The sequence below is a fragment of the Castor canadensis genome, chromosome 16, assembly GCF_047511655.1.
Source record: "Castor canadensis chromosome 16, mCasCan1.hap1v2, whole genome shotgun sequence".
NCBI lineage: Eukaryota > Metazoa > Chordata > Mammalia > Rodentia > Castoridae > Castor > Castor canadensis.
The window spans coordinates 14,915,943-14,937,874 of record NC_133401.1 but is presented as its reverse complement, the minus strand read 5'-3'; the positions used below and the strand labels follow the sequence as shown (position 1 = coordinate 14,937,874).

Sequence of the window (21,932 nt, the reverse complement as noted above, 5' to 3'; positions counted from 1 at the left end):
CTGGTATTCAGAGATGGCCATGATGCCCATCCCTCCAGGGGACAGGAATGGGGCCACTGGAGGCAGAGTGGGAGGTCTCGATGCTCAGGGTGGGGCTGGTGGGGCCGGGATGGCGAGATGCCACAGTTGCGGGCGGGGCAAGTTGGTCTCTCCCTCCTCCCTAGAGAGCTGTTGGACCTGTTGTCCCCCCCTCCACTTCCGGGCTGCTGGGGAGGGGGACGGGGCGTCCTTTCTTTCTTCTCTCCAGCCCAGCCACCTGTCTCACTGCAGAAGTGGCAGTGCCCAGAGCGCAGAGCGGAGCGCACGGAAGCCTGAGCTGGTGAGGGGCCGCGGCTGCGGGACAGGAGGGGACTGGAGTTCGGGAATCTCCTTCTTGGGACGCTCAGGTTCCAGACTGTCCAGAGAGGCGGAGACCCGGATCCCCAACTCTTGGATCCCTGGGTGAGGCGGCATGAGCGCTGCTCCTCTACAGTGGGGTCGCAAGGCTGCGGGGCTCCGGGGAGGAGGGGATAGTGAGTCCGGGAGAAGGAAGGAGATGGGGTCCGGCAGAATGAGGGGTGCAGCTGGGAGGGTTCAAGGCTTGACACCAGGATAGGAGGGAGGCTCTGAGTCGAGTCGGCCAGTAGGGGGCGTGTTAGGACCCCCCCGACTCAAATTCCGGTCCCGCCTTCAAGGGGCGGAGTCGCCCTAGGAGCAATCAAACCTCGCCCCCAACTTCAAACCCCGCCCCGGGTGACTCTAGGCTCCGCCCACGGAATGCTCAGCGCCAGCCTTTGAACTCTTTGGCCCCGCCTCCTAGAGCTCTGCGCCCGGCGGACGCTCAGACCACGCCTCCACGCTGAAAGACCACGCCCCGGAGCTCCAGGCCACGCCCACCCCGCAGGACTCCGCCACGGCTATGGGGACGCCGAGCAGCCCCGAGGAGGTGACCCCGTCGCCACCAGTCCCAGAATGCGATGCAGAAGTCCAGCCCCAAGGGGCTGCCCAACCCCAGGGGCGTCCCGAGGACCCCCAAGGACAGGCGGCTCCCCAGGCCTCGGCGGAGCTTCCGAGCGGCCGAGGAGCTGAGCCGCAGGCGGAGGAAGAGGAAGAAGTGGAGGAAGGCAGCAGCACCGAGAGCTGCCGCGACGAGGTGAGGCACCCGCAGGGCGACAGCCGCGAACACTCAGACACACAGACAGAAGCAGGTGGCTGGACACAGAGGGACAGAGGCCCGAAATGGGAGAGGCCGCAGAGACGGATGCAGAGACAGCAACCAGGTGGGGAGGCATGGGAGGCCCAGACAGACAGACAGACAGACCCAGAGACGCAGAGAGACTGGCAGAACCAGAGACAAGGTGAGACATCTGGACACAGGCAGCGACACCAGAGATAGGGAGAGACCATTGAGAGCCAAACGTGAACTTGGAGCCAGAGAACCCCAGACTTGGAGAGAGACAGATAGAAACAGACAGACAGAGAGTGAGAGACAAAGACCCAAGAGACACAGACAGGAGGGGAGGGAGGGGAGAGAGAGAATCCCAGTAACAATAAATAGAGAGGCGGAAAAACGGAGGGGTGGGGGGACAGAGAGAGAGAGAGATAGAGGGAGAGAGAGAGAGAGAATCCCAATAACAAAGGACAGAGATACACAGAGAGACAGAGAAACCTCGAAAGACTTCAGCGATTCAGACACGGAAGACAGGCAAAAGAGACTCAGAGACGCCAGAGGAGAAAGGGACAGAGATCCAGGGACTATGAGAGAGTGTCACCAAGAGTATGGGACCTGGACTGAATAAAGAACTTCCATAAGTCGGCTTTTTATCCTTTACCGGATCTGCGAGCCGGACCTGCACCCTCTTCCATGGGGTCTTAAATAAAAGCCTGACATAGATCTTGGGAGTAGTGGTTGAGTTAGGCCGATAGTGACCCCTAGATGAGGATGAGGGGTGGGGACCAGATCTGTTTAGTGACTGTAGGGGACGAGGCTCCTCTTCCTGACCACGCCCTCTCTAACTTCAGCCGGAGGCCACGCCTCCAGTACAGATCCTGGCCACGCCCCCCACGTGTACCCCTTCTGGAGAAGGGGTGAGAGGGGTGGCGCGGCGGCTGCGAGGACAGCAGCTGGAGGCACTGACCCGTGTGGCCCTGATGGAGCAGCGAGTGAAGGAGCTCCAGCGACAGAGGAAGGAGTTGAGGATCGAGGTGAGGCTGCGGATCCCTGGGAAAGTCAACTCATGGGGAACCTCCCATGGGGTCCAGATTGTAGATCCTCAGCCCCATCCTCCCTCCAAACCTAGGTCCCCAGCCCTTGCTTCTCTCTGCAGATGGAGGTGGAGGTGGCCCTGCTTCGGGGTGAGCTGGCCGGGGAGCGAGTGGCCGCCCGGCGGGAGGAGGAGCAGCTCCAAGAGCTACTGGGCCAGCAGGTGGCCGCGGAGCAGGGCAGCCGGGAGCTTCGGGAACAGGTTGGTTAGATCCGGGGTTTCCTTCCTTGTTGGACCAATATTCCGGGCGTTTCTTCCTGTGATTGGACCTCAGGTTGTCCTCGTGCCTTAAATGGGGACACGTGGGCTGCAGAGTGGGTGAGGGGCAGATGCCTCTCCTTGTTCTCTGACCTCTCTGACCATCATCTGGGGGTCTGAATTGTGGAAGCCTCCTCAGCCCTCTCCTTTTTGATCTTTAAATGTCATATTGGGAAAAATTCAAACCCTCAAACGTTAACTCGATGGCCCCGATGTGCTGTGTTCCACAGTTCAGCATTTATTAATCTCCATCCTTTTTTCTTTGCTTTTTTGGAATTTGAACCCAGGGCCTTCCTCATGTTAGGCAAGCGCTCTACCATTTGAACTACATCCCTAGCCCTTTTGTTTTTATTTTGTTTTATTTTTGAGATAGGGTCTCTGTAATTTTGCCCAGCTGGTCTCAAACTCTTGATCCTTTCCAGTTGCTGCAATTACAGGCATGCACCACCATGCTTAGTTTCTAACCATCTTTCATGTTCCCCAATTTGCTTTCCTGTCCCAAGTTTTTTGTTGTTGTCATTCTTGGCTTTTGAGACAAAGTCTCACTGTGGATCCAGTCTGGCCTTGAATTTGCTATGTAGCTCAGGCTGACCTTGACCTTGATCCTCCTGCCTCATTCTGCTGGGGTCTAGGACTACAGGTATGAGCTGCAGGGATTACAGCCCCATCCCACCCAAGGTGGTGTTTTGTTTTGTTTTTTTTGTGGTACTGGGGTTTGAACTCAAGGCCTATACCTCGAGCTACTCCACCAGCCCTTTTTTGTGATGGACTTTTTCGAAATAGGGCCTCATGAACTATTTTGCCCAGGCTGGCTATGAACCGTGATCCTCCTGATCTCTGCCTCCTGAGTAGTTAGGATTACAGACATGAGCCACTGGTGCCTGGCTTCCATCCCAATTTTTAAAAGCTCATTCAAGCTGTGGATGGTGGGGCATACCTGTAATCCCAGCACTCAAAAGGCTGAGGCAAGAAGATAGCAAGTTCAAGGCCAGCCTGGGCTACTTAGAGAGTTCCAGGCAGGCCTCGGCTACATAGTGAGACCATTCTCAAAAACCCAAGAAGAAAAACAAGCCCATCCCAGACATCGTATTTTAGCCTGTGCGCACTTGAGCATGTACTCTTGAAAAAGAACTCCCTTTTAAAAAGTGATATCGCCCATGTGTTGAAATTGCTTGATATCTCATGTGTTTTACAGCTCTTGGTTCTTGCCAGCTGCGCCTGCCCCTTGCTGTTTGCTGGAGACACCAGGTCTTTGTCCCACAGGCAGGATGTGGCTGACCCCGTGATGGTCAGTGGTCAGTGCCCAGTGGCCTGCTGTTCGCTGAAACCAGATGGTTGCATAGATGTACAGGCTCCAGTGAATTCAGACCTGCTTTGTTCTTTCTCTTGTTTTTCTGGTGCTTCACTATGGGGCCCGGGCTGGCCTCCAAGTCCCGATCCTCCTGCTTCAGCCTTCTGAGTGCTGGGATTAGAGGCACATACCACCATGCCCGGCATGCTTTGTGCTTTTTGAGCAAGTATTGGGGACACCATCTCTGGGTGTGCAGACCTCAGCAATGTCACCCCAATCTCTCAAGACTCCTTTATGTAGACAGTTTAGCATCTCTGTGGTCAGTGCTTGCACCAGTTATCTTTAGAGGTTGGAGAGTGCTGATTTGGCAATTCCACCAGGCTTCTCTTGGCAAGCATGTTGTTTGTTGGAATTTCCTGGGGCTGGGCCATCATTTTCACTGAAGGCCCAAAGTTCCCATACCCTGATTTCTCTCCTGAGGTCGAGGTCCAGGGCCCCTGCTTCCTAGGAGTCTAGCTTCCAGTCACTGCTTCTTCCACAGACACAGAAATATAAGTTCCCAGCCTTCTTCCCTCAGACCATGAGTCCAGGCCCAAGATTCCTCCCTCAGACCCAAGTCCAGTCCTCAGCCCTCTCCCTCAGACGCAGGATCCAGGTTCCAGCCCTTCCTCCCTCAGACCCAGGGATCCAGACCCCAACACCTTCTCTATCAGACTCAGAAATCTACATCCCAGACCTCCTCCTTCAGACCCAGGAGACCAGGTCCAGCCCTCTTCCCTCACACCCAGGAGACCAGGCCCTGCCTCCTCCCTCACTCTCAGTTTGGCCTTCTTGTTTACCATATCCGCAGTTGCTGTCATTTTCCAGTGTCCTCTCACTGTCACTTCCATCACAAGCCAGAACATGGTCCTTGCCCTGCATGCCTCCCTGTCTCCAAGTCCCGAGCCCACCAGTCACCTATCTTGTCCTGCCTCTCCCTGGCCCTTCTCTTCTCCATCCCCACTGCCCAATCCCCCACCCAGGTCACAAGGTCATTGCTTGGAGGGCTTCTGAAGGGCTGGTGTCCACCCCTCCAACCCATCTCCCAGAAGGATGATTCCAAACCTAAGTCTACTCCATCCCTTTTAATCCATCCATGGCTCCCTTCTGCCCCAAGATAAATAAGGGCTCCTCAGCTCAACCAAACTCTACCTGAGCTTTATATTCTGCTTTCCCACTGTCACCTCCCAGCAACCTACTCTCTTCCCACTGCTACATCGTTCTCCCCGCCCGCCCCCCCCAAACTTTCTGAACTTTTCAACATCTGTCCTGTTGTACCATGCTGTTCCCTCTGCACAAAATGCCCTTCCAGCTCCGTGTAGCTCACCAGGACCAAATGCTCTGATTTCTGAAGCTCACTTTAAAATTCCTATGTCCAGGAAGCCTTGGATTGCTGCCCCAGAAATTACTCCCTGCTTTGTGTTTCACTGGCTCGAGAGGCACAGGTTATAACTGTCTTTGTCTCCCCAGCTGTAGGGCTAGTAGCCTGGGTCTGACCCACCTCAGCACCCAGTCTTACCCAGCATGGATGTGTTTTGGTTTCATGCCTTCATTTCTTTCTCTGTTTTTTTTTTTTTTCAAGAGGAGAGTACGAGGGTTTGAACTCAGGACCTTGCACTTGTTGGCCCTACTGCTTGAGCCAGGCCACCAGCCCTTTTTCGTTTTAGTTATTTTTCAGATAGGTCTCCTGCTTTTTCCTGGGCCAACCTCAGACTGCCATCCTCCTACCTATGCCTCTCAATTAGCTGGGATTACAAGCATGTACCACTATACCTGGCTTGTTTTTGAACTAGAATCTTGCTAACTTTTGCCCCAGGTGGCCTTGAACTGTGATCCTTCTGTCTCTACCACCTCAGTAGCTGGGATTGCAGGTGTGATCCACCATGCCCGGTTCTCATTGTTTCTCAAACAACTGTTTACTTGCTGTGTACTCTGGGACAGACTTGTACACAAAGAGTAAATTAAGACAGGTCCCTGTTGGCCTGGAACCGACACCACAGGCAGGGGTCTGAGATCTGGCTGGCCTGGCTCTGGTTGGCTGGATTCTCTTCCTGAGCTTAGGCTCGGACTCACAGCTTGTTTGTTCTTTCAGGAGCAGAGGCGGCTGAACCAGGAGCGGGAGCATGTGGAGGGCCTTCGCCGAAGACTTCGGGATGCCGAGTCCCAGCTTGATTCTCAGCCCGAAGGCCAGCGGGAGCGGCTTCTGCAGGGGGTGCAGGAGGTGAGGGTCCGCTGGAACCTCTCAGGGACCTGTCTAGATGCCTCCTCCACCAGTCACAGGGGTCCAGGCCCAGCCTCCTCCCTCGGACCCAGGGGTCCAGGCCCAGCCTCCACCCTCAGACCCAGGAGTCCAGACCCCAGCCTCCACCCTCAGACCCAGGGGTTCTAGGCCCCAGTCCCCTTCCTCACTGAACAGGAATCCCAGCCTGGCTCCCTACTTTCCTGGACCCCAGGACTCCAGCCCTCTTGTCCCCATCACAGATGAGGGAACAGCTGGATGTGGCCCAGCGTGCCTATGAGGACCTGGAGTTCCAGCAACTGGAGAGGGAGAGCTGGCAGGAAGAGGAGGAGCGGGACAGCCCCGGGGCCCGGGCGCCTGACCCCAAGGTCCAGGAACTTCAGGCCAGTGTGGCACAGCACAAGGTGTGTCTGTGGGACTACCCTGGCCCTGCCAGTATTCCTGAGTCTTCTCCCCTCTGTGATGATCCCTCTCGGAACATTTGCTGTGTCCCAGACATGGTCCTAAACATTCATGAGGACTCACTCGTTGAATCACGAAAACCTGAGAGGCCAGTCCTGGCTTTTTTTTTCTCAGATATCCTTATAACTGATGAAATTGAAGGTTAAGGTCCTCATGTAATCTTTCCCAAAGCCACTTAGTTCATAAAGGGTAAAGCTGACACGTGAACCACCATGGTCTATGCCTCTCATGTCCTTGTCCAAAAAGATGTGCCCATTAGTACTTTCTGTGACCTCAGAGATCTGATTAGTCCTGTGGGAAAAGGGGCAAGTTTGACTCTAAGTGACAGTTCCCCTGCATTGCAAAGTTCTGAGGGGGGGGTCTTCCCCGACCTCTACTTCCGGATCTGTTCCCTATCCTCCTGTTTTCGTTTCCTCTGCTTCAAACGGCATCTGTCTTTCTCCCTTTCTGCCTTCCCTCCCTTCCTTCCTCCTTTCTTTCTTTTCTTTACTTTCTTTTGATAGGCTACATAGCCCAGGCTGACCTTGAATTTGTAATCCTGCAGTCTCAGCCTCCAGAGTGCAGGGATTGCAGGTGTTCAATGCCATGTCCAGCTCTGTTTCTGTCTTTTCTTCTTTCTCTACACCTGTCTTTTTGGATCTGTCCTGGTCACTCTTCTGTAGATCTGCCCTGGTTTTCTCTCTCTCTCTCCCTTTCTGTCCTCAATGAGTCTCTCTTAGTCCCTGTCTCCCTTAGTCTCTGCCTGCATATCACATCCTCCTTCTTATAGTAGGCCACTCTTAGACCTCAAAAAAAAAGATGGTAACTTGGAGACCCTCTGCCCAGCAATTCCTGAAGCCTCTGAGGTGGTGGAGCAAGCCCCAGCTCCCAGGGAGGGTGGGCTGGGCCCCGAGGACAGCTGAGTAAGCGGGCTGGGGTGCTGTGCAGCGCCGGATCCAGGTCTTGGAAGAACAGCTCAGGTCATTGGGGGAACAGATGGCTGCTGAGAGCCGTGGGCTGAGCCGGAAGAAGGAAGAGGCCATCCAGGCCCTGACACAGGTGCGTTTCCCCAGAACCTGTTCTAAGCCCCACTTCCCAGGGGTGGGGGTCCCCATCGTCTCCCTGCATTCCATCTGTTTCCTGACATTGGGAAAAGTGATGGCGTGGCCCATTCTGACTGGGAGATGTTGTAGGCTATCATGTCTCCCTCTAGGAACGGAGCCGACTGCTGGAGCTCAGCCACCTTCATGGAACACCTGGTGGGGACTTCTCTGAGCCCAGCCAAGCCCTCACTAAGGTATGGGGATATCTACACCTGCCAGCCCCTCCTTCCTCTGACCAGGGTTCCAGACCCCAGCCCCTCCTCCCTCAGACCCAGGGGTCCAGACTCCAATCCTCCTCCCTCAGACCCAGGGGTCCAGGTCCCAGCCTCCTCCCTCAGATCCAGGGGTCCAGGCCCAGCACCTCTTCCTCAGACCAAGGTATTCAGACCCCAGCTTCCTTCCTCAGACCCAGGAGTCCAGGTCCCCGCCTCCTCCTCAGGGAACCAGGACTCTTCACCCGCAGCCCTGGTTCTTGCTGGGAGACTGGACCATAAGGAGCACCCTCCTGCTCCCTTGTGAACAAGCCTTTGTTTCTCCATCTGAGACATGGCTGTACTGGAGACAGGCGCCCTAGCATCTGGGAACTGGCGGAGCCTCCAGACTTCACCTCTGCCTGTCTCCCCAGCTGCTGTTTACTCAGAAGACAGACCGCCAGCTGCTGGTGCTGCAGGACCCCACCGCCCAGGCGGCTGCCTCTTCTACCTCCTCCTGTCTCTTCTCCGTCCACAGCTCCCTGCAGGTACCTCCCAGCCACCTGGGTTTTCCCACTGGCCTCAGGGGTCCCTGGGAAGGGAGGGGCTGAGAGCAGAGTCCCAGGTCCAGAACTCTCTGCCTCAGGATGGGCAAGGTAGGGACACTTGATCATGGTTTTTTGTTGTTTGTTGTTGCTGTTTTTTTTTTTTTCCCCTGTACTCAGGGCCTCCTGCTTGTTAGGCAAGTGCTCTTCCTCTTGAACCACACCCCTAGCCTTTTTCTTTTTCTTTTGATTTTGAAAAAGGGTCTGGGTGACTTTGCCCAGGCTGGCCTAGAACTTGCGATCCTTCTGCTTCCACCTCTGAGTATCTGGGATTACAGGTGTGCAACACCACGCTTGGCAATCAAGGGAATATTTTGATGGCTACAGTTTTAATAATAATTAACAAATTATTTTATTAATTAATCATTTAAATAATAATAAAGTATTTAATAAATAATTATTCTTTCCTCTTCCTAACAACCACTTCTGCCTTGGGGAATTTTTTTTTTGTTGGCACTGGGATTTGAACTTGGGGCCTCACGCTTGCTAGGGTGGCGCTCCATCACTTGACTCACTCTGCCAGCCTGCTAATTATGTCTTGATCCTTCCAGATTTCCTTAAAATGGGGGTCTTGGGGCTTAGAACACTCAACCTGGCATGCACGAGGCTCTGGGTCCTATCCCCGGCACTGAAGAAAAACCCAAAAACTCCTACCCGAAAAAAATCCCTTAAACTGGGACCCCATCTTCTTTATACTGTAATCATTCATTGAATGGGTTGATTGCTACTATTTTTTTTTTTTTGGTAGTACTGTGGTTTGTTTGTACTCAGGGCTTTGCATTTGCAAGGCAAGTGCTCTACTGCTTGAGTCACTCCAGCTCTGCTTCTAATTTTTAAAAAAATGAAAGAGAGTAAAATATCATGTGCAGAGTATATGATTAGGGATAACATTACATGAAAAGTCTTGTTCCATTGTGTGGGCCTATGGTAACTGCTTAGAAACTGGCAGCTCCTATATCATGTCAACAACTCTTGTTCAAAAATGTATATAGAATCACATGCATGGTGGTACACATCTGTAATCCTGGATACTCAGGAGTCAAGGGCAGAGGAATAAGAGTTTGAGGCCAGTCTGGGCTATGAAGTGAATTCCAGACCAATCTAGGCCATTACAGTAAGACTCTGTGTCCAAAAACCAAAAGTAGGCTGGTGCAGTGATACACAGCTGTAATCTCAGCTACTCACATGCCTGTAGTAAGCCCAGCTAAGTGGGAGGTGTAGGTAGGAAGATCGCAGTCTGAGGCCTCCTGGGCAAAAGCAGGAGACCCTATATAAGAAAATAATTAAAGTAGAAAGGATTGGGGGTGGGCTTAGTGGTAGAGCACCTGCCTAGCATGTGCAAGGCCCAGGGCTCCATCACCAGCACTGCAAAAAGGAAGAAAAACTTCTTTGCTGTGTGTGTGTGTGTGTGTGTGTGTGTGTGTGTGTATTTATATACTCAATAACAGCAATGATATAATTTAATCATCTCCTGCTACCCAACACTGTTACATATAATATAACCATGTGATTGTGTTATTCTCTATTATTTTATTATCATGATTGCACATTATATGTAACAACACACGATTTCTTATTTATTACTGAGTGTTAATACTTCACATCGCTTCTAAAGGAAGTGTTTATCATTCACTAAGTGAAAAGAATGGCAGTGGTCATTTGCATTAGGTAGAGCAGGCCAGGGTGTACTCGAAGCCGTTTTGTGCTTGGAGCTCTGAAGCGTGCTATTATTTGGGGCAGGAAACTGTCAAGTGCTAGCGACTTCTACCCGTAAGGTAGAGCATTTCGCATTTTGCTCAGAACATCCAAAAGGAGGTATGATTATTTAGTAAAGGGATAGCGGATGATCTTCTCTATGGGAAATTAACTTTCTGGCTGGTTCCCATGGAAACCTGGGAGCTGGGGCATCATCCGTGTTGCTAGGCAACAGGAGCAGGGCATCATGGGGAAGGGAGAGCAGCTGTTACTGTGATTACTCTCACCATCGTTAGTATTGTTAATAATTATTATAATCCTTGTCTGTCCACCCACCCCACCCTCAGCTCTGGTTTTTGTGACTCTGTATCATCCTCTCACTGATATCCCCATCTTTTTTTGTTTTTGGTGGTACTTGTATTTGAGCTCAGGGCCTTTCACTTGCTAGACAGGCACTCTACCACTTGTGACATGCCTGCAGCCCCTTTTTGCTTTAGTTATTTTTTGGATAGGGTCTCGTGTTTATGCCCCAAATGGCCTGGACCTCAATCTTATTTATACTTCCTCTGAGGATGAGATGACAGGTGTGGTACACCACACCCAGCTTCTTTTTGGTTAAGATGGGGGTCTTGCTAACTTTTTGCCAGGACTGTCCTTAAATTGCAATCTTCCCCATTACAAGAATGAGTCACCATGCCCAGCCGATGTCTCCGTCTTGATTTTTTTTGTTGGTTTTTTTTTAGTTGCATGGGGTTTGAACTCAGGACCTCGAGCTTGCCAGGCAGGTGTTCTAGCACTTGCCACTCCACCAGCCCTATTGTTGTTTTTTGCCATGTAGCTGAGCTTGCCTAGAAGTCGCTATGTAGCCTAAGAGGGCCTCAAACTCACAATCCTCCTACCTCATCCTCCCAAGTACTGGGATTATAGGCATTCACCACCATGTCTGGCTCCCATCTTAATTTTTGTTTCCCAATTATTTAATTCCTTTTTTTGGGAGGAAGGAGTTGTGGTACTAGGGTTTGAACTCAGGGCTTTGCACTTGCGAAGCAGGTGTTCCACTACTTGAGCCATTCCACCAGTCCTTTTTTGTGATAGGTTTTTCAGAGATAGGGTCTTGTGAACCACTTGCCTGGGCTGGCTTCAAACCACTATCCTCATGCTCTCTGCCTCCTGAGTAGCTGGGATTACAGTTGTGAGTTCCAACACCCAGCTTCCTCCTCTTTTAATAATCCTTGCCAAACCTTCAGTGGTTTCCTAGACCTCCTCGTCATGGCCTCCAAGTTCCTACCTGATGTGGCTCTGCCCGTTTCTCACCACTCTCCCCCATTTCACTCTGCTCAGCCACTGAGGCATGGGTTCTCTAACACCCCACACTTGTTCCTGCCGCAGGCCCTTTGTACTTGCTGATCCTCCACCTGGAGCATCCTTCCCGCAGTCTTCCCTGGGCACCTCATCCTTTGGGCCTTAGGTCAATGTCCAGAAGCTATCCCTGCTCTTCCAGCTGGTCAAGCACCCTGTTCTCGTCCTGCACAGAATTATCTGATGATAAGGCCATTACAGGACCTCTTACGCAGTCCCTGTCATGTAAGCGCCTTGCAAAGCTTGGCCCTGGATGACTCACCTGCTTGTCCCAAATGCTGGGACATCAGCTGGAGGAGTAAGAGCGAAGCGAGGCCAGGGGCTTGGCTCTCATCTCTCTTGTGTCAAGTAATAACAACACTTCCCGGTGCCCAGAGTTTCTAGTGATTTAAATAGGCCTGCAGAGTGCCGTGAATAGGTGTCTCTGGGGACCAGGATCTCCCGGGCTTGGTTCCAACACCCCGAGGACACTGATATCCAAGGATGCCCAAGTCCCTTGTGTGAAATGGTGTTGTGTTTGCACAGGACCAGTGATCATCCTCCTGCATGCTTTCAAATAACCTCCAGTGCCGGTAGTGCTGGTGCTTGCCAGTAATCCCAGCACTTGGGAAGCTGAGGCAGAAGAGTTGTGACTTCTGGGTCAGCCTAGGCTACACAGCAAGACCCTATCTCAAATAAAAAAGGATGTAATAAATAAGTAAGTAAGCAAATAAGTCACTCTAGATGTTCTCAATACCTGATACAATTGGATTGCTGTGTCAATGGCCACTCTACTCTAGAGTCTAGCATACAACGTCAGGAAAAAGAAGTCTGTACACATTCAGTACAGATGCAATTTCTGTACTGAATTCTGTTTGGTTTTTTTGCTCTTATTTTGGCAGTTACTGGGGTTTGAACTCAGGGCCTTCACACTTGGCCAGGCAGATGCTCTACCGCTTGAGCCACTCTTGTCAGTCCTTGTTTGTTTTTTGAGGCAGCATCTCGCTGTGTGAACAGGCTAGCCTTGAACTCACTCTGTAGCCTAGGCTGGCCTTGAACTCATGATCCTCGGATCTCAGCCTCCCAAGTGCTGGGAAGACAGATGCCACCCCCCATGTCTGGCTTTTGACTTTCCTTGAATATTTTGGGCCCACAGTGTGTTGAGTCTGGGCAGAAGCCCATGGGCACACAGGGCCACCTGTGAGCTGTTAGGCACACAATAAGCTTTTGCTAAATGCTGGCTAATTTAAGAAATCTTTTTATTATTGCAAAAGTCATAAAATCACACCAAATAATCGTACAACGTTTTATATGGAAGCACACTGGTGTCAAGAGATAGAGCTGGCAGCCACCCTGGAAGCCCCCCACATGCCCTCAACAACACTGCTTGTCTATACCTGAGATTACCGGCCCCTCCGCAAGTTTTACAGTGGTGTCTTGTCCACACTTCTTCTTAATTTATTTCTTTGGTGGGACTGGGGTTTGAACTCAGAGCGTCACACTTACAAAGCAGTGCTCTACCTCTTGAGCCACACACAGTCCATTTTGCTCTGGTTATTTTGGAGATGGGGGTCTCCAGAACTATTTGCTCAGGCTGACCTCAAACTGTAATCCTTCAGATCTCAGCCTCCCAAGTAGCTAAGGTTACAGGCGTGAGCCACCGACACCCGGCTTCCCACATTTCTTTAAAGTTCTTTCAGTAAAGCGTCCATGCTGAAACACTGTCATTTTGCCTGTGTGTGTGGTGTGTGTACATGTGTTTGTATGTGTGTGTTGTGTTTATGTGTGTGTACTGTATGTGTGCTGTGTGTATGTGGTGTGGTGTGTATACATGTAGCTTCTGTGTCTCCTTTAATCTACAGGTTTCCTTTCTTTTCTTTTCTCTTTATTTTGGTGCTGGAGATGAACCCAGAGCCTCGCCCATGCTAAGCTCTGCTCTACCACTGAGCTGCACCCAGCCCAGCTTTGTTGAGATATAATTCATGCATCATACAATTCCTTCACGTAACGCGTACAGTTCTCTGTATTCTATGTCATGGCTTTTGGTGTTGGGGATGTCTGGAGCCCAGGGCTTCACGCATGCTAGGCAAGCGTTCCCCCCTGAGCTGTACCCAAGCCCAGGTCTACGTATTTTAGTATACTTGCAGACTTTGACAGTCTCTGCTCTACCCTGTGCCTCTGTGTTAATTGGCGTACTCAAGATACTTCAGGTAAGTGGGATCACGCCCTGTGTGGTGCCACACAGCTGCTGGCTTCGTTCACTGAGCACCAAGTTGGCAGTAGGATTTTGTTTTTGTGTTTCAAGACAAGGTCTGGCTATGTAGCTCATCCTGGTCTTGAACTCACAGTCTCCTTATCATAGCCTCCTGAGTGCTGGGATTACAGGCATGCCCCATCACACCTGCCTCAGACAGTCTGATTTTTTAAATGAAATGTATTACCTTGAGTGTTTGATTTCCTGTCTGGGTCAATGTTTGACACTAGGAGTTTTGATCTGTGACAATTAGGTGGTAGTTGACAATGCCCTGCCTTTCTGTTGAGACAGAATAACCTCTCCTGAGGGCACAGGTCTGTGTTTGTCAGTTTCCATTTCTGACCCAAACAACTTAAAGGAGGAAGATTTGGCTTACATTTTTCAGAGGTGTCAGTCCACGGTCAATTGGTTCCACTGATTCTGGGCCTGGACGGGACAGGTGAAGCAGGGTATCATAGAGGAAGGGCCAAGGAAAGCTGCTACCTCATGGTGGCCAGGAAGCCATGAGAATGAACCGGGAAGAGATACACCCTTCTGGGGGCATGACCCCAGTGACCTCCTTCCTCCAACCATACCCACCACTTCTCAGTAATGCCTCAAGTCATGACTCGTCAGTAGACGAATCCACTGATGTAGCCCTCATGATCCAGTCACGTCCCAAAAGCCTTTACCAGTGAGTCTTCAGGAGGCTGGGGGGTGGCTCAAGTGGTAGAGTACCTGCCTAGCAAGCAGAAGATCCTGAGTTCAAACCCCACTACACCCCCCTCCCCGCAAAACCAAAATCAAACAAATAACACAAAGCAAAACAGGCCTTCTGTTTTTTCAGGGATCCATTGGTCTCCAGAGGACCGGAAGCCTGTCCCGAAAAAGGGGAGAGAGGACAAGCCAGAGGGGCTCCCCCCGACCTCTGTCCCTCCATTGTCCAGGTGAGGACCCCACCCATTCCTCTCTTAACCCCGTTTCCAATTGCACCTGTTCTGAAGCAGAGGATGGAGGAGGAGGTGCTGATGTCTTCGGGGGAGGAGGTGGCACTGGGGCAAGGTAGCGATCCAGCCTCCTGACTCCCACTTCCCCAGGACCCCTGGAGACCTCGGCTCTCGTGCCAGCAGTGGGGGCCTCTGGAAGACACCCTCTCTATCAGCTGCTGAACTGTGGCCCTGGGAATAGGTGAGGCATCAGGAAGCGGGGAGGGAGAGGAGAGGAGGGGGACGAACTGTTGGGACCCAACGGTCTCTGTTCCCTGTCTCAGCAGCGCAGCCCTCCACCCAGACATTGCACACATGGAGCGGCTGCTACAGCAGGCAGTGGCAGAGAGGGAGCGGCTGCTCAAGGCCAGGGTGAGGCCCCACCCTCCACAGGGACGGTGACCTGACCTCAGTCCCCTCCTCTAGATCCGGTGTCCAGGCCCCAGCCTCCTCCCTTAGGTCTAAGGGTTGGGCCCAGCTTTCTTCCTTAGGGACAGGAGACCCTACCTCAGTCTCCCCTTTTCTCGGACCCAGGGATCCAGGCCCCAGCTTCCTCCCTCAGACCCAGGGGTCCCTCTCTCTCTCCCTGGTTATGGGTTGGGGTCCTCACTGATCCCTTCATCCTGAATTCACAGGAAGGGACCAGAAGAAGCCCAGACTGCTCCTCAGGCCCTGTTGTTCCTGCCATCACGGTCAGTGCCACAAGCCCTCTCTGCTCGTAATCACCTCTCCCCTTTGCCCTTGGAGTTCAGTCTTTCCCCGTCCTCCAGTGCAATAGAAAAGGGGCCTCCGTTGGCAAAAGTTCCTAGTTCCCATCTCAGTCATCTGGATCACAGCTTAGCCCTGGCCAAGTTGTTCCAGTTCTTTGTTTTTGGCTTTTTTTTTTTTTTTTTTTTTTGTGCTAGGGATCAAACCAGGACCTCATGTGCTGAGTACAAGCTCTACCATTGAGCTAAACCACCAGCCTCCTCTTCTTTGTCCCTCAGTTTCCCCTTATGTACACTAGTGACAATGTCAGCAGTTATTGCAGAACGAGGGCAAGTTTGTGCTGAGACTTTAAAAATCTTAACATTTTTTTTTATTCAAGTGGGGTGTGGTGGTGCCTGCCTGTAATCCCAGAATTTGGGAGACTGAAGCAGGAGGATTGAGAGTTTGATGCCAGTCTGGGCTACAAAGTGAGTCCTTATCGATAAAAAAGAATGTGCTGCGGGCTCACACCTGTAATCTTAGCTACTCAGGAGGTAGAGATCAGGAGGATTGAGGTTCAAAGCCAGCCCCAGCAAGTAGTTCCAGAGACCCTATCTTGAAAAAAACCTTTCACAAAAGAGGACTGGTGGAGTGACTCAAGGTGTAGGCCCTGAGTTCAAACTCCAGTACCACAAAAAAAAGGAGGTCAGTGACAGAACATTTGCCTAGCATGTCTGAGGCCCTGGGTTCCATCCCCAGTACCTCATTTTAAAAAAAGCCAAGCACAGTGGCTCATACCTGTAATCCTAGCTACTCAGGAGGCAGAGATAGAAGGATCGCAGTTCAAGGACAGCCCAGGCAAAATAGTTTTAGAGACCCTATCTCGAAAAACCCCTCACAAAAAAGGGCTGGTGGAGTGGCTCAAGTGGCAGAGCACCTGCCTTGCAAGCGTGAGGCCCTGAGTTCAAACCCCAGTGTTGCCAAAATAAATAAATAAATAAAAAAGAAAGTAAATAAAATAATGGCCAACAGATGCTGACTGGAGCCAGGGAGCTCAGGAAAGTAGCGGGCTGTGGAACCTTCTGTGTTGTCAGGCATAGGCCCAACCTCATTAAAATTGAATACTCATCCTTTGAAGCAGTTTGCCTCACTTTCTAGCATCATCATTTATTAAACAGTCCTCTCTTGTGGGTGTTGTCCCCCACCCATCCCCACCCTGACTCTTGTGCCTGCAAGCAAGCACATCCCTGGGATCCGGGCCTAGAAGTGGGTGGCGGGGAGGAGTGTGCCATGACAGCCTGTGTTTCAGCACAGGGGACTGAGGCCCCAGGGGCCGCATGCGCTGGTGAGCTGAGAGTCCCAGGGCCAGCTGTGCCGTCCCAGATTGGGGCTCGGCTCTGCCATGTCCCAACCGAGGGGACTTTAGTGAGTCGTTCTCTTTCTGGAAGCCTCAGGGTCCTCAGTTGTCAAATGGGGAATTTGGAGAGGAAATGGGGGGGGCGATCGTTGTGGTCACCTGGCACAGTGCCTGACACATGGTGAGTGCCTCCATACTCAGTGATGACCCTTAGAATTACTGTGCGGATCTGGTGAGGTGACCCATAGAAGATTCCAGCATGGTGTATGACCCATTTTTTACTTTTGCTTGGTGGTATTTTTTTTTTTTCTTTTTTTTGGTGGCGCTGAGGTTGGAACTCACAGCCTCACACCTGCTGGGAAGGAGCTCTTACCACTTGAGCCACTCTGCCAGCCCCTTTTCATTTTATTTTTTTGGTGGTACTGGGGTTTGAACTCATGGCTTTGCACTTGCTAGGTAGGCACTCTACTGATTGAGCCACACCCCCGGCTCTTTTGCTTTTAGGGTTTTTTTTGTTATTTTTCTTTCAGACAGGGCCTTGCCTTTTTGCCTGGGCTGGCCTTGGACTGCAATCCTCCTACCTCCACCTCCTGAGTGACTGGAATTAAAGGTGTGCACCACCAGGCTCCACCCAGTGGGTGCTGTTTGAACCCAGCCTCCCCTCCTGTGCAGCAGGTCCTCCACCATCCTTCCCCTTCCTTGTGTCCCCTGACTCTTAACCAATACATTTCATCTCCCTCTCAGCACTTCTTGCTTGGGTCACCCTTCAGTTTTCCAAACTCCTATACTCAAAGCATCCGGGTCCTGCTTGTTTATTTATTTTTGGAGGGACTGAGGTCTCAACTCAGGACTTCACTCCTGCAAAGCAGGTGCTCTGCCAGTTGAGCCACCCCTCCAGTCCATTTTGCTCTGGTTATTTTGGAGATGGGATTTCTCGAATTATTTGCCCAAATCATGATTCTCCCAATCTTTGCCTCCCAAGTAACTAGGATTACAGGCATGAGCCACCAGCGCCTGGCTTCTAGGTGCTTGTTGGGACCTCAGCTCCCCTCCTGTCCCCCACCCTGACATGACACAGCCTGTCATATCAGAGATTGTTAAAATCTCTGCAGGGGGTCTGCTTGCACAAAGAGGTGGGAGATATACCACCATGAGCCTCCATTTTTTTTGTTTTTTGCTGGGGCTGAGGTTTGAACTCAGGGCCTCGTGCTTGCTAGGCAGGCACTCTACCACTTAGTCCAGCCCCTTGCCTCTTTTGCTTTGTTATTTTTCCAACAGGGTCTCGAATTTATGCCTGGGTTGGTTGAGATAGGGTCTTACTAACTTTTGCTGAGGCTGGCCTGGAACCATGATCATCCTGAGTAGCTGGGATTATAAGCATGAGTGACTGTACCCAGCCCTGAGTCTCACTTTGACCTTGGCAGTCACATCATCCTTTGAAGAACAGGATGTGATCATGCCATCTCATGGTTGGGGCTCTCATAGACAGCCTTAAGTCTTCTGCCCTGGCCTTTGTGACCACTCAAGATGATTGCTTTGCCTCATGAGTCTTGGCTTGGTCAGCTTTGGCTGTGTGACTCAGGTCTAGTGACTTAACCTCTCTAAGTCTTGGTTTCCACATGTGTAAAATTAGGATAAATGTAGTTACCCCCCAGTTTGAGTGGGCAGAGATTATGCCTAGGAAGTGCTTAGTATAGGATAATAATCTCTAATTTCACCACAGAGAGTAACAACAATAGGACTGGAAGCAGTGGCTCATATCTGTAATCCCAGATACTCTGAAGGTAGAAATTAAGAGGATTGTGGTTCCAGGCCAACTTGGGCAAATAATTAGAGAGACCCCATCTCAACAAACAGATGTGGTGGTGTGCATCTGTTATCCCAGCTACTAAGGAGGCATAGTTAGGAGGGTTATGGTCCTAGGTGGGCCAAGCAAAAAGCATGAGACCCTACCTGAAAAATAAGTAAAGCAAAACAGATCTAGGGGTGCTGCTCACATGGTAGGCACCTAGTAAGTCTAAGCCTTGAGTTCAAACCCCAGAACCACAAAAAACATAACAGTGATGGAGTGAACGATGTCCTCTTTCATCCATAACTTACTACTTGGTTCTGGTTTTGTTTGTATGTTTTGTTTTGTATTTTTTTTTAGACAGGGTCTTGCTATGTAGCATGGGTTGGCCTTGAACTTACAATCCTCCTGCCTCCACTTCCTGAGTGCTGGGATTATAGATATGCACCACCACTCTGGGCTAAGGTCCTGTTTTTACAGAGGCAACACTGAGGGCCCCACTTTGGGGAGCCTGACCCAGGGGCTCTCCATCTCATACACATCTGGGGCTTTAGGGGAGCTCCGGGTCAGGAATTCTTGGGTTTGTCTCCCAGTGCTTCCACCTGTGACCTCAGGTGGATTATTCTGTGTCATGGCACCTCAATTTGCTCATCTGTAAAATGGGGCACATAGAAGCCTGGTCCCAAGGGCTCACAGGGCCCTGAACAGAGTGTCAGAGTCAATCAGTGGGGCCGTTGGGGTCATTTTCATGTTGGCCGTGGTTAATGTCGTGGTGTGAAGGTTGTAGCAGACCTTCCATGGGAGGTGCTGGAACTGGGAACCCCCAGGGCTCCAAATCAGCTGCCCCTTCTCTGCGCTCCGCAGGCCCCACCCGCGCCCCCACCGCGCCCCCCAGGACCCCGCGTCCTGGACCTCCGGCAGCACCTGGAACGCTGGGGCCACAACCCCGAAAGCTGCCCGCACTTGCGGGTGTTGGGGGGCTGCTGCCGCGGGCCCCTGGTGAAGATGGGCGGCCGCATCAAGACCTGGAGGAAGCGGTGGTTCTGCTTCGACCGCCAGGCTCGCCGCCTGGCCTACTACGCGGGTGAGCCCAGCCCCGCACCCCGTCCCGTGCCTTCCCTGGTTCTGGCGCCTGGGAAGCCCAGGCCCCAGCACTGCTCCGTCAGGGCTCAGGAGTACAGACCCCCACTTCCGTGCCACCCAGGATCCAAAAGTTGGGGCCCCTGGCTCCTTCCTGCCTATACCCAGTAGTCTGGGCTCCAGGCTCCTCTTCTGCAGGCCTCACCCCGAAGTCTTCTCAGCAACGCAGAGGACACTTTGCACACTTCTGCCTTCAGGGTCATTTTCCTAAGATGCCTGGTAGTCAGGGCCTTCTGCACCCCACTGCCAGGAGCTCAGGACACCTGTCCCTCCCAAGAGGAATTGGGGGTGCCCAAGCTCTCCTTGCCTTCCTCCTCTTCTCAGGAGACCTAGAACTTCAGCTCCACACCTGCCCCCAGCCTTGTGATATCTCCACACCTGATCCCCCATCTAGCAATGGGTGACCACTCTACTCCCAGCCATGGGACCTTCAGATTGTCACCATGTACTCCCCCACCCAGTCTCAGACTTGGGTTCAACGACCCCGGCCCAACACGCACAGACACACTCATCTCTCACTGGCTCTCTCCCTCCCCTTTCTCCACCAGACAAGGAAGAGACCAAGCTCAAAGGTGTCATCTACTTCCAGGCCATTGAGGAAGTCTACTATGACCACTTGCGCTGTGCCTTCAAGGTGAATTGCCAGCAATCAGTGCCACCCACCCCAGCACGGAACCCCTGCAGTCAAGCTCACCCTGGGCAAAGCCACTCACAGTCCATACGCCAGGGTGCCCACTGGCAGCACAGAGGAGCCACAGCTCACAACAGTGCAGGGGCCAGAAATGAAGAGCTCAGCCTCTTGCTCTCAGCTGCTGCTGATTTTCTCAGTCAAAAGTTTTCAAGGAAAAATTGGGGACATTTGGCCTGGGGTATAGTGCAGTGGGAGAGTGGGTGTTTAGTGTGCATGAGGTGCACACACACACACAGTGGGGATAAGTGAAGGAGGAGGGCAGAGGCAGCCTGGGACCATCTACACAAGATGGTCCTTGCTTGGCTTCTGCCCATAGGTGTCACAAGGGTACGAGCCCCATACTGTCAATTTTTTTTTTCTTAAATCCGGTACTGTGTCTTGAAGCCTGTTGGGTAAGCACTCTACCACTTGAGCCATGGGCCTTGTTTTTGAGATAGGGTCTCCTCCACCTGTAGAGTAGCTGGGATTATAGATGTGAACCACCACACCCAGCCTCAAGTTGATTTTTCTGTTATAAATAAGTGCAGTGCCAGAAATTTAAATGACAGCAAACACAATGTTGGCTCTTCTCTGTGGAGAGCCATCCATGGCTTTCTGAAGCTTAAATTGGAATTCCAGTTATATGGTATCTGGAGAGTGACTTCCCTTCTCCAGGCTCAGGTTTCCCATCTGCAAAATGGGCACACCTGGTCCCATTCCCTCTGGGTTAAAAACATAATGGATATGAAGGATTTATACAACTTGAAGTTGGCAGGTGCTCACTAAACGGATTCTAGGTACTAACTTTCCCCAGTTGCAAACCAGGGGGGACCTAGATTTTTGGGGAGGTGGAATTTAAATGTCTGTATTTCTAGTATAGAGGATAAGGCCATAGGTCCTCTTTTTAAATTACTTTTGTTCCCAGTTTAATAATGACACTCTGCATAAACACTTTCATATAATCCTAATAACCCTTTGAGGTGGGGTCGATGGGGGCAACTGAGGTCCAGAGAATCTTAATTTGCCCTGTGTCACAAGTCGCAGGGTAGGGATTCGAATTCAGGTCTGCTGTCCTAACCACGCTGTTCCCTGCTCGTTGCAGAGCCCCAGCCCCCGCCTGACGTTCTGCGTCAAAACCTACGAACGCCTTTTCTACATGGTGGCCCCGAGCCCCGAAGCCATGCGGATTTGGATGGACGTCATCGTGACTGCCGCGGATGAGAACCACGCCCCCTGAGTGGCCCCGCCCGCCCGTGGGTCGTCCAGACGAGGCCCCGCCCCCCGCGCACACGCACGCACGCGGCGGCGATTCGGGGCCACGCCCACTGCCGGAACTTGGCCCCGCCCCTTTGGAAGTCTCCCGGGAATTGTAGCGCTGCAGCTCAGCTGGCCTGAGCCGCTCGGTTCTGGGTTGTTTGCTGGTGGCTTCCCGGCGACAGGATCGCCAGGCCCTGGGGCCCTGCCTGGGGCAGGAGGGAGATCGAGGGGGCGGAAGGAACTATTTATTGGTGCTCCTGTGATAGCGAATTAAACACGGTGGAAAAACAGGGTGCTGCTGTGGTCTGCATCCCAGGCGCGGGGCCCTCAGGCCCTAGGCAGGACCTCGGGTTATGGGCACCTGAACCAA

The 21,932-nt window shown here is 52.0% G+C and overlaps 1 protein-coding gene across 4 annotated transcripts; it reads left to right on the top strand.

The window, feature by feature from the left end:
- The first annotated feature begins 169 nt into the window (after positions 1–169).
- On the top strand, positions 170–21,852 carry Phldb3 (pleckstrin homology like domain family B member 3). 4 transcript variants are annotated; one of them, XM_074057440.1, is made up of 16 exons: positions 170–441; positions 800–1,132; positions 2,002–2,184; positions 2,307–2,444; positions 5,924–6,052; positions 6,313–6,474; positions 7,508–7,570; positions 7,725–7,808; positions 8,240–8,353; positions 14,524–14,623; positions 14,774–14,864; positions 14,947–15,034; positions 15,298–15,354; positions 19,360–19,579; positions 20,184–20,269; positions 21,408–21,852. In XM_074057440.1, the coding sequence occupies exons 2-16, from the start codon at positions 899–901 to the stop codon at positions 21,540–21,542; spliced, it is 1,884 nt and encodes a 627-aa protein (XP_073913541.1). In that variant the 5' UTR covers positions 170–441; positions 800–898; the 3' UTR covers positions 21,543–21,852. The 4 variants fall into 4 exon arrangements, with proteins under 4 accessions (XP_073913541.1, XP_073913540.1, XP_073913538.1 ...); XM_074057439.1 differs by having other exon boundaries at positions 173–441; positions 7,460–7,570; positions 14,950–15,034; XM_074057437.1 differs by having other exon boundaries at positions 173–441; positions 7,460–7,570.
- Positions 21,853–21,932: the final 80 nt, after the last annotated feature.